Raw genomic sequence first — 12,500 nt, forward strand, 5'->3', positions numbered from 1 at the left:
GACATGTCTCACCAGTTCAAGCAACAATGAGAAAACAATAATTAGGGAAATAGAGAAGAACCTATATAAAATTAATGCAGCTGAGGCAGCAATTACTTTTAATAATGATATGTTGAAAAGAGGGTTAACTTCCAGCATATTATTATTATATTATTATTATTATTATTATTATTATTGGTGACGGAGAAAACTAATGGCTTCTTCCTACTTTATTGTCATTTCTTACCACTGTTCCTCATTACATGTAAATGGAGCAAGCTGTAAGTCTTTGGATCTACAAAAACTTTATTATTGAGAACTTCTAACTTTTTCCGGGATGAGGAAGGTAATTACCCTCTTTCTAACTTTCCCCGGAGACCGGTGCATACTTCAAAATAAGTGAACAGATCAATAAATACTCAAAGTAAACGATAAATAATTAAAATAAATTAGGTGAAGGGCATCGCGTTTTCTTACATGACACCAGTTGTCATTAAAGGTTTTTCAGTTGTTACTACAAGGTTTCATGACAGTTTCATGTATTCATAAAGTATGCATAGATTAAATTAATGTTATTTTCGTTCAGAAAACAAATTTGTATCAACCTTAGTTGTTGTGACACTAGTCCTGGGAAATCAGTTGCTTAATTGTCAGTTTAGTCATCAGTCAGTTTAGGCAGCTTCATCTCCTTTTCCATTTAAGATAATCATGACGTATTTAACACGGGGGCTTCGTTATTTATGGAAAATTAGTTCAATTATCTGATATAGCCTATTCATGCGTTCACCTTTTAAAATGGAGTATCTGAGACCTACATCTCTGTACCCTGTTGTGGTCGTTTTTGACCTCAGGAAGATTCTCTCTGAGGCAGAATGACTCTGAGAATGTTTTATGATTTTCTTTTGTATACTAAGAGTTTTATTCTCATCGGGATTCTTAAAATCCTTCTGCCTCTGTAATCGTATTTTGGGGTTATTTCGGATTCTCAATAAGATGGTCAATTTCAAAAGGTTATTATTATTATCATTATTATTATTATTATTATTATTATTATTATTATTTTATTATTATTATTATTATATTATTATTATTATATTATTATTATTATTATTATTATTATTATTATTATTATTATTATTATTATTATTCAGTATGTACTGGACCCGGAAGTGTTGAGGTTCAGGCCACTGCTACATATGCTAGCTTAGTATATTATTATTATTATTATTATTATTATTATTATTATTATTATTATTATTATTATTATTATTATTATTATTATTATTATTTGTTTGGGAAAAACTCTCTATCACGAGAGTGTATATAATGTTCTAAGGGGCCCGCAATAATAAAAACTGGGCTGAAGATGAACACAGGGAAGGGTTCGAACGCTTTGTAAGATGTTTTTTAAATTATACACGAACTCGACATTTTTTATTATTAGGGTGGACCCCTTAGAACCTTATTATTAATATATTATTGTTATTATCATTATTATTATGAGAAATAGTAGCACGAATCATGAAATGGAAAAACAAATCCACAGTAATATATGGGTAGGCCTGAATATATTTGAAAATAAATGTAAGCAGAGCCTCGAAAGTTCTCTGGAGAGATTTATTTTTAAATGTATATGTACACATACATAACTGTGGGTTTGTTTCTGTATTATTATTATACAGTGGTGTTTTGATCTGGACCTCTTGTGTGCACATTTTCGGGTTCCAGAAACACGTGACCTTTGCCACAAACGAGGGACATGATAGTGTCTTGTCGTATGTGACGACAAACGCCACAACCTGTGAGTAGTGAGTGTGAGTGTGTTTGTGTCTGGCGACAGACCTCACCTTTTCCTCGAAGACGGCGACATTGCACAGGTGCGTCCCGCAGCAGAGGGTGAGGCAATCCTCCCTGTTGCCGACGTCCGACTCGTTGAGGAACTTGGCTCCCAGCACCCTGGAGTCCCTCGTCCTTATGATGGTGTTCTCACTCACTTCGAATTTTTCCAGGCACCCGTGTTCGGCCCGAACGACGTCCAGCGGCCCCAGCCTCTTTCGGTCGTGTGTGAATTCCGCCGCGGCGTCGGACGGGTTCAGGATTTGGCACAGACAGAAAACGACGAATGACAACAACATCGGCCTCGCGCTCCAGGCCGCCTCTGGAGCCATTTTCCGGAGGCCACGAAAAAATCACGAAAAACTTTTGATCTCCTCCACGCACACAAGGAAGGGACGAACAATATGCGGCCCCCTGTTTTCCACTGTCAACAGAATTATCAATACGCGGAGGGAGGGAGCGCTGCCCCTGGAATGTGCACGGCTTCCTCCCGGAACAAAAGCTGACTCGAAGAGGTTCGGATCCCACTACCGACCACTACACGTCCCGCCGCCGATTCCCCTCGACACAGAGCGCAGTGGTATCGATCCTCAGGTTTCAGTTGCTTATGCTTTGCAACATCAGGGCATCGAAGCAGTGTGTTGATTGTTGATCAGGTCGGTGGCGGGATCGAATCCGGGATTTCGGGGCCTGCTTTTTGAATCCTGGCGGAGCCGTCGAGACGAATCCTGGCCTCCTGTCAAGAGAATGTCGTCGGTGTCACTCCCAGAGACCACCTTCGGAAGAGGGGAGGGAGGTCTTCGTGATCGTACGCCTGACAGTGACATCCTCCCAGAAACGCGCATGCGCCTCACGCGCCTTTCCATCGATCCCCGGCGAAACCACGTGTGCGTGAGGACTCAGCGGAGAACAATGTGTGGCATAAAACGAGGAATATGCTTCATCCGGGAACAATCAAGGCTCAATTTGTTATCGCTTTCCAAACGGGGATCGTGTTTAATGCTCTCTCTCTCTCTCTCTCTCTCTCTCTCTCTCTCTCTCTCTCTCTCTCCCCCGAAGACCAATCCTCCCGACGACAGTCCCGTGGTCTTATTTAGGTCAACTCTGATGTTGGGAAACAATCAAGAGACGGAAGATGTTTTTTATGGAACTAAGAAACACGGAAGCAGAGATAAAATTCCCAAACTAGTCAATAAATAGAGACAGAGGATCGGTTCATACGGTCGAGTTGAGCGATTGCTGATTCCCGAAGTGTAAATATAGGACTCTGTGGCTCGAAGGGTGCCACTCGGGTAAAACAGCGGTCGAAAAAAGCACCTGTAGACAAGAGAAAGATGGGTTTTTCATACAAGAAATTAATTATTGGTTAGACCAGGAAGATCTGGAGAGAGAGAGAGAGAGGCTTTTACGAAAGGAACTTTCGTAAAAGCCGTAGGGTGGTTGTGCCGTCAGTACACCTCGTATGCGCACTGTAGGCATTACTGAAGGTTCTTTGCAGATCCCTTCGGCCCCCAGCTGCAGCCCCTTCCATTTTTTTTACTGTACCTCCGTTCATATTATCTTTCTTCCATCTTACTTTCCTAGCACAGCTGCTTTGAGGTTTTCCTCCTGTTACGCCTTTCAGACCTTTATACTTTTTGGTTCTCTGTTGGCGCTGAATGACCTCATCATCATATAGGTCCCAGCGCTTGGCCTTTGGCAGTAATTTTATACCCCCATTCCTAGGCACTAGATACTAAAGCTGTGAGCTCGCCGATATGGGGTATAACAAAAACAGCAATTCTCTATTGATATATCAATAAGTACGATTTTTATTTCTGATGTACGATAATGGTCGTAGAAAGATGAAGTCAGCAGTAACACAAAAGACAAGGGAGAAGTTACGTATCCTTATATATACTTAAGGACATGCTTTTGTTAGTGTTCAGAATACAGGCATCTGGTGAATATGTAAATTTCATTTACATATAATATACGCTAATTAATATATTAATTAGGATATGGTTCAACTTCGAGTGTAGTATTTATGCGCTTATTGGAGCTTCATGTTTATATATATATATATATATATATATATATATATATATCTATATATATATATATATACATACACATACATACATACACTACACATACATACATTTGTTGTCTTTACACTCGAACGTAAAATATATATTTAACTTTTAATTAGCATAGGTCTTATAATTAGAATAAAACACGAAGAGATACCAGCTGAAGAATATAATAATAGTCACCGAGAGAATTAACACTGGAAAAAAAAAGCGGAATAAACACCCCTGTGTTAATCGCACGATCCACACTGAAGACTCCGGGATTATGAGCTTCGAGAGAACCGAATCCCCGGCTCCACTGGGGGCAGAACTTCAACTCGAAAAGGAACATCCCTATTCTAATACTTCAGGAAGTTCGGTTCAGCACCTCAAACTGGAGAGCGAATGAAGTTACGAAGGGGCTCGTTTTTGCATAAGGAAACCAGTCGATCGTCTCGGATGTTTAGTTGAAAGTTTAGTTTGGTTACTAAACAAGAAATAATAAATAGTCTCCCTGAGGACGTCGTGCAACTGCAACTTCAAGAATTCAAGCGAAGACGCAATGCATTATTGCCCTTATGCTATTCTCCTTTCATTTTAGTATATTTTTATGTATTTATCGATTTTATTTTATATTTTTTAATATGTGATTGTGAGAGTTCTTTATCTGTATTTCCTGTTACCTTCTGTTTACTTCCTGCTAACGAACACCATAATATTCTTTAGAAGATTGAACTTCGAGTCGTTGGCCCCTTTGGTGGGCTTGTTCCATATGAATAGGGTTTTTCATCTCCTGAATAATAATACTAATATAATAATAATAATAATAATAATAATAATAATAATAACCTTCAGCGTCGGGTATAAAGATTAGTGTAGTTCCCGTAGATTTTCTAAACTACTCGTGGGACTGAACAAATTTACTACATACATATAAATATATATTTATATACTATATATATGTATATATATACATATATGTATATATATATACTATATGATATATATATATATATATATATATATATATATATACATATATATATTGTAAGCATTAGAACAAAAAAGTTTAGCAGAAGGAAACGGAATTGAGAATTTATCTTAAAACCACTTTTTACGCTCAAGTTGGCAATTTTGCAGGCTTGCGTGAGTGGTCATTATATATATATATATATATATATATTATATATATATATATATATATATATATATATATTATATATATATATATATTTATATTTATATATAATACATTTATATATATATATATATATATATATAAATACATATATATATATATATATATATATATATATATTATATATATATATATATAATAATATATATATTAGATATATATATATATATATATATATAATATATATATATATATATATAATGTATAGCTGAATCACGAAAGTTTGGAACGTGATAAATCCATAAATAAAGGTATAAGCCACGAAGGAAAAATAAACAACGGAGTTTCTGAAAGATCTTTCGACTCAACGTCCTTTACTCAGCAGATAAACTGACTTACATGAGGAATTGACAGTACAGTAAAGGTATAACTGACAGATAGGGCTTATAAGGTGATTAGTATCTAGAATCCGGCACACCTGGAGAATGAGTAACCTTCCCAAACAAGCATAAACATGGATACAATTTAAAAAGAAAAAAAAGATTAAGTCAATCCGCCCAGAACTTTGGTATACAAAAACTTATTCACAACACATATTAAACATACATATACAACGAAGATATCTCTAAGACAACTACTTTGTATTTAAGTCTGTAATTATATCTTTGAGGTCATTCTTAAACATGTTACAAATACAAGGGTCTAAATGAAACAGGCCACGACTAATATTAAAATTACTATGGGAAGTATGTTGTATTATGACAGATTCTAAAAGATTTCGTGATAAGACATCCTTTGACCTTGCAATTACTGAACTAACCAATCCAATTTATTTCGGTGGTTGTTTTCACTTAAATGAATGAATATTGCATTAGATGTTTGCCCAGTTTTTACAGAATATTTATGCTGGTTTAATCTTACTTCTAAGCCCTTGCTCGACTGTCCAAGATAAAAAGAGGGGCAGTCCATACATGGAATTTTATATATTATGTTGTTGCTTTCCCTGGAGCGATTGTTTATTAACATTCCTTTTAGTGTGTTATTAAAGGAAAAAACAAGGTTCTTAAAGGCTTTTAACAATGATTTAATGGTTTCAAATCCGTTACAATAAGGCAAACTGAGAATGTTCTTAGAATTTTCTTTCTCTGTGTTACTTTTTGTGGGCTTTATTATAACAAATATCCAATATATGTGAAGAATAACAGAGATCTTTCTCTATTTTTCTTATGCATTAAATTTCTTGATCCAAATATTGGGGACTGACAGTGTGCAATGCTCGTAAAAACATAGAAGAAAAAATTGATATTTTGATGTTAAGATGGTGGCCTGAATAGAAATGAACATAAGTTAAGTTGTTGGTTGGTTTCCTATAAAAAAAATTCTAAGAACATTCTCAGTTTGCCTTATTTTAACGGATTTGAAACTATTAAATCATTGTTAAAATCCTTTAAGGTCAACCTTGTTTTTTCCTATAATAACACACTAAAAGGAATGTTAATAAAAAATGGCTCCAGGGAAAGCAACAACATAATATATAAAATTCCTCGCCCGCCCGTCCCGAAATATGTGGCTTGCCTCGCCTGCCCGTCCCGGGACACGTGGCAGGCCTTCCTGCGCAGTCTGGGGATGCGTGCCGTGCCTCGCCTGCCCGTCCCGGGACGCGGTGCAGGCCGGCCCTGACCCGGCCAATCCCGTCCCAGGATGCGTGGTGGGCCCCCCCCGCCCGCCCAACATTGTCCCGGGATGAGTGGTCGGGCTTTGTCGCCCGTCCCGGCACGCGTAGCGGGTCCTGCCCGCCCGTTTCTGGCACGAGTGGCGGGCCCCGCCCGTCATCCCCATGCATGCCCTGCCGCCATCCCGGGACACGCGGCAGGCCCCACCCGCCCGTCCTGGGATGCGTGCCGGGCCTCCCCCGCCCATCCCGGGACGCGTGGCCGGCCCTGCCCGCAATCCCGTCCCAGGATGCGTGGTGGGCCCCGCCCACCCACCTGTCCCGGGATGCGTGGTCGGGCTTTGTCCACCCGTTCCGGCACGCGTGGCGGGTCCTGACCGCCCGTTCTGGCACGCGTGGCGGGCCCCGCCCGCTCATCCCCATGCATGCCCTGCCCGCCCATCCCGGGACACGCGGCAGGCGAGCCCCCACCCGCCCGTCCTGCGGATGCGTGCCGGGCCCGCCCTCGCCCGTCCCATTAACGAACGACACGTGGCGGCCCACCCGGGACCCACCCACCCGTCCATGGACACGTAGCAGTCCTGCCACCCGTCCCCAGACCCGGTTCCCGCGGGCCACGCCCGTCTGTCCCTGGACACATGGCAGGCCCCTTCTGCCCGTCCCGGGACACATGGCGGCCCCTACCTGCCCGTCCCGGGACACGTGGCAGGCCTCGCCCGCCTGTCCCGGCAGAGACAACACCTTTACTTAGTCTTAGTCCCAGAATATGCCACTGAATCCTTTTAATTCTCCCGGGGCTTCTCTGAATCCTTTCAGTTCTCCTGAGGCTTTTCTGAATTCTTTCAGTTCTCCTGGGGCTTCTCTGAATCCTTTCAGTTCTCCTGAGGCTTATCTGAATTCTTTCAGTTCTCCTGAGGCTTCTCTGAATTCTTTCAGTTCTCCTGAGGCTTCTCTGAATCCTTTCAGTTCTCCTGAGGCTTTTCTGAATTCTTTCAGTTCTCCTCGGGCTTCTCTGAATCCTTTCAGTTCTCCTGAGGTTTTTCCTTTCTGAATTCTTTCAGTTCTCCTCGGGCTTCTCTGAATCCTTTCAGTACTCCTGGGCTTCTCTGAGTCCTTTCAGTTCTCCTGGGGCTTATCTGAATCCTCTGCTTCTTCTCCTGGCACTTCACCAATCCTGTCATTTTCCTCACGCTTTCTTTAATCCTCCCATCTTCCTTTCCCTTTCAGGAATCAATAAAACTCTTAAGAAAACATTTTCCATATTTATTTCCCTGCAACTTCAACTTCCTTCAAGGATCAACAAAGCAAACTTATTACAAATAAACGTTAAACTTTCCATACAACAAACATTCTCCTAAAATTTTTCACATCTCATCCCTCTTTGTGAGGCCAGCGCCATTCCTTGAAGATCGCGCCATTCCTTCAAGACGAACAGCTGCTCCTTCAGTTTCCAGTTGTCTTTCTCCAGGCGTCTGTTTTTCCTCTGCAGGTTCTTCAGGTTGTAAACCAATTTCTCCTTCGCTCCCTGCAGCTACCCAACCTCATCTTCCAGCTTTTCCTTCCGTTCGCCCTGGACACCAGTCTTCCTCTCCAGCCACCATTTCCTTTCTCTAGAAGGCATGTCAGCTCCATCCTCTTAAGTTGCGCAGCCTCAACTTCACACTGGAGTCCACACTTTTCCTTCCTGAGGTCTTCCACTTCCTTCTGCAGGCGCTCGAACCTGACCTCGACTTCTTTCCTGGCGGATTCGTGCTTTTCGGTCGCGTCCTGTTGTTCCTGGATGAGCCTCGCCATCCGCGCCGCTTCTTCGCTTTTTAACTGCTGGTCTTTCTCCTTCTGTCGTACAAGTTTCTCTTGCCTCTCAACCTGGCTGTTTGCCTCTGCCAACCGCACTGTTAGTTCCCTTATCCTCTCGCATAGGGCATTGTTTATCTCTCCAATTTCCTTTGCCTTCTCCTTCAGCTGCTGATTTTCATCTGTGATCTTGAGGATCTTGTCTTCCGCCAGCTGCCCGATTTTCCCTCCTTTTTCTTGGGTCGTTCTCCCTCTTCAGGAACGACGTGTCACTTCGAGCGAGTAGGCCCTTTCTTGCCAGGCCTGCTGTTGCAACACCTGAGTGATCTGGATCACACGAGTGTTCTTCCCTTCCGCCCGCCTTCTGAATCTCTTCATTGTTGTCGAGCCTCTGTTGCAGCTGAAGAATTATCCTGTCCAAGTTCACCTGCTGCTCTCTCTGGCACCGGATGGTGTCTCGTCAAGCTGCAATTCTCTCCTTCAGTTCCTTCTCCTTGGGCTGTTCAACTCCATCAACAGTAGTCAGGAGGAACCTCACCAGTGAATAGGCAGCTACAATAAACAAGATGGCTATTCTGCGTTGGACTGACTCTCCGTATTTCGAACAATATCTGGACATACCCAGTTCACTACTCTTCCTCTCATTCTCCCTCCCGATTTTTCGTTGATTTTTCCTATATTCCACGACAGATATTTCGATTTATTCAAATATAGCAGGAAATATTCCTGAACATTTTTTTAACTCTTGGCCTTGTCTCTTTGGTTGTTTATCTCTGCCTTGGTCTCTTGGTGTTATAAATTGGCTTGAAATCTCTCTCTCCACTCTGCTTGGATTTTTTTTCAGTACGTATCTTCTCTCTCTTCTCTCTCTCTCGATTCTCTCTCTCGATTTTTCGTTGATTTCTATATTTCGATTTTCAAATATAGCAGGTAAATATTCTGACATTTTTTACCTCTGCCTTGTCTCTTGGTGCTATAATTTGCTGAAATCTCCTCTCATCCTCTCAGGGATTTTTTGCAGTACGTATCTTCTTTTTCTGACTCTCTCTCTCTCTCTCTCTCTCTCTTCTCTCTCTCTCTCTCTCTCCATGCGAGTTTTTTGTAATCTATCTAAAATAAATTTGGAGATTTTCCTTATTTACCTTTTTTGTCTATAAGAAAAACAATACAACCTACAGTCGGGCAATTGCAACTTAGGGAAAAATGGTCCCATTTTTCTAAGGCAAGTTTCATTTTTGTTGAATTTTTACTGGATAATGTAGTTAAAAAACGATACAATTCTAAAACAAATTGAGCCAGAGACATCAAGAGAAATAATATATATATTATCTATATATCATATAATATATATATATATACTAATTATATAATATATATATATTATATACATACTATATATATATGAAATAACTTGATCCACGAAGTAATATAAAACGTGATGCTATGTATAAATAAATAAGGTTTTTTCTTTTGCCACGAAGGAAAAAATGAAAAAAGGGGGCGAGTTTAAGCCGAGTACTTTCGGTCCTATTTGGATAGGGACCGAAAGTACCTCGGCTAACTCGGCCTTTTTCATTTTTGTCCTTCGTGGCAAAAAAAACTTTGATTTATTTATATTAATATTTTATATCTATAATATATATATATTAGTCTAATATATTATCGACTATATGGTATTATATATATAATATACTGATATGCTATATCTTATTCTATCAATAATATTATTCTATAATAATAATAATAATAATAATAAAATAATAATAATAAATAATAATAATAATCACTAAGTAATAATGTTAAACTACTCAACCGATAAACATTTTCAAGAACTATCGGTAACGTTTTAAGATTTTCGAATTTGTTTATCATGTGTGTAAAAAAAAAATTATATTCAATTTTTTTAGTCCTACATAAACCCGTGAAAAAAAAGATATAAAGGAGTACAATTTCATTAGAACATAACTCGCGTTCGTAAACTGAAATGCAATATGAAAACAAAATAGAAAGCACTAACATCCCTATTTCTATTTTTTAAAACTGGGCAACATCTAATGCAATATTCATTCATTTAAGTGAAAACGACCACCGAATAAATTGGAATGGTAGTTCAGTAATTGCAAAGTCCAAAAGATGTCTTATCACGAAATCTTTTAGAACTGTTCATAATACAACTTACTTCCCATTGTAATTTTAATATTAGTCGTGGCCTGTTTCATTTAGACCCTGTATTTTGTTACATGTTTAAGAGTGACCTCAAAGATATAATTACAGACTTTAAATACAAATTAGTTGCCTTAGAGATATCTACGTTGTATATGTATGTTTAACATGTATTGTGAATCTGTATTGTGAATAAGTTTTTGTTTACCAAAGTTCTGAATAGCTGTCACCCTATATAATCCTTTAATTGTCTTGTCCTTGTGTCTGGGCAGATTGACTTAATCTTTTTTTTTCTTATTGTACCCATGTTTATGCTTTTTTGGGAAGGTTACTCATTCTCTAGGTGTGCCGGATTCTAGGTACTAATCTCCTTATAATCCCTATCTGCCAGTTATACGTCCTTTCCTGTACTATCAATTCCTCGTTTAAGTCAGTTTATCTGCTGAGTAAAGGACGTTGAGTCGAAAGATCTTTCGAAACTCCGTTGTTTATTTTTCCTTCGTGGCTTATACCTTCATTTATATATATATATATATATAGTATATATATATATAGTATATATATATATATATATATATATATATATATATATATATATATATATATATATATATATATATGTGTGTGTGTGTGTGTGTGTGTGTGTGTGTGTGTGTGCGTGTACTAAGATGTTTGTTATCATTATTATATTGAAAGTAAATAAGGCTTCGAAATAGATATTTTCTTATATCCATCTGAATCATTATTTTCCACAGGAGGAAATTAAGCGAAATCTGATAACTGTAGCTCAGATCTTTTGTCTTCATGACGGTAAAAACACCAGGGCTTATTTTGAAGATAAAAATCCCACTTCCCGCGCTCGCCTCGCCTCCCCCCCCCCCCCCCCCCCCGCCGCCACCCCCCCCCCCCCCCCCAAAAAAAAGTAAAAAATGACAATCGAGTTTTCTGTACAGCCGCTACAGCGTAAAGTCAATGCCACCGAAAAAATATTTATTTTTCGGTTTTCTCGCTATAATGCCGTATGAGTCGCGGCCCACGAAACTTTAACCACCGCCCGGTCGTGGCCTGACCTATATCGTTGCCAGATGCACCATTATGGCTAACTTTAACCTTAGATATAGTAAAAACTACTGAGGCTAGAGGGCTGCGATTTGGTATTTTCGTTGATTGGAGGGTCAATGATCAACATACCAATTTGCAGCCCTCTAGCATCGATAGTTTTTAAGATCTGAGGGCGGACAGAAAAAAGTGAGGACAGAATAAACTGCGGACAGAAAAAAGTGCGGATAGGAAAAATTGGGGACAGAAAAAATGCGGAAGAACAAACAAAGCCGCCACAATAGTTTTCTTTATAGAGAACTAAAAACTCCCAGAAGAAGTTTGTGGAATACGAGAGAAAACTCTTGCAGTAGGTTAGAGCAATTCATGTGACGTGTTGTCTTAGTCATGTTAACGCTATCTGGTTTATTTCTTGCAAGTGGTGAGTTCTTATGGGATTTTCCACATAACCCCAGTAAAAAGCGGGAGAGAGAGTGAGGGGGGGGGGGGGCCCGCCATAGGGAGAGAGAGAGAGAGAGAGAGAGAGAGAGACTAAACCTCTGGTTTCTGTGTATAGTACAATACTTCATTTTCCAACATCAGAACCCCATTACATGTTCAGCAAAAGATCTTTGATATCACACTCTGTCTCTGATAAAATACTTATTATATGAATATTTTTTGTCTCTGATAAAATACTTATTATATGAATATTTTTATCTACGTCATTGAAAAGCAATTTACTCACATGAAAATTTACCTTAAGACAGTCACTAACTGTAATAAAGAATCTTATGGATATAGTAATTTACCAAACCTTCACTGCTTA

General features: G+C 39.3%; 1 protein-coding gene across 2 annotated transcripts in view; it reads right to left on the bottom strand.

Annotated features, from left to right (window-relative positions):
- Positions 1–2,633, bottom strand: part of LOC135195734 (low-density lipoprotein receptor-related protein 11-like) — an 88,336-nt gene extending 85,703 nt beyond the window's left edge. Inside the window, exon 1 of one of the 2 annotated variants that reach the window (XM_064222175.1) lies at positions 1,827–2,633. In XM_064222175.1, coding sequence (XP_064078245.1) covers positions 1,827–2,147 — 321 coding nt within the window. In that variant the 5' untranslated portion in view covers positions 2,148–2,633. The remainder of the gene's footprint in view (positions 1–1,826) is intronic. The other variant, XM_064222176.1, reaches the window with a different exon arrangement.
- Between the last annotated feature and the right edge of the window lie 9,867 nt (positions 2,634–12,500).

Source organism: Macrobrachium nipponense, chromosome 16 (genome assembly GCF_015104395.2).
Source record: "Macrobrachium nipponense isolate FS-2020 chromosome 16, ASM1510439v2, whole genome shotgun sequence".
NCBI classification, from domain to species: Eukaryota; Metazoa; Arthropoda; class Malacostraca; order Decapoda; family Palaemonidae; genus Macrobrachium; species Macrobrachium nipponense.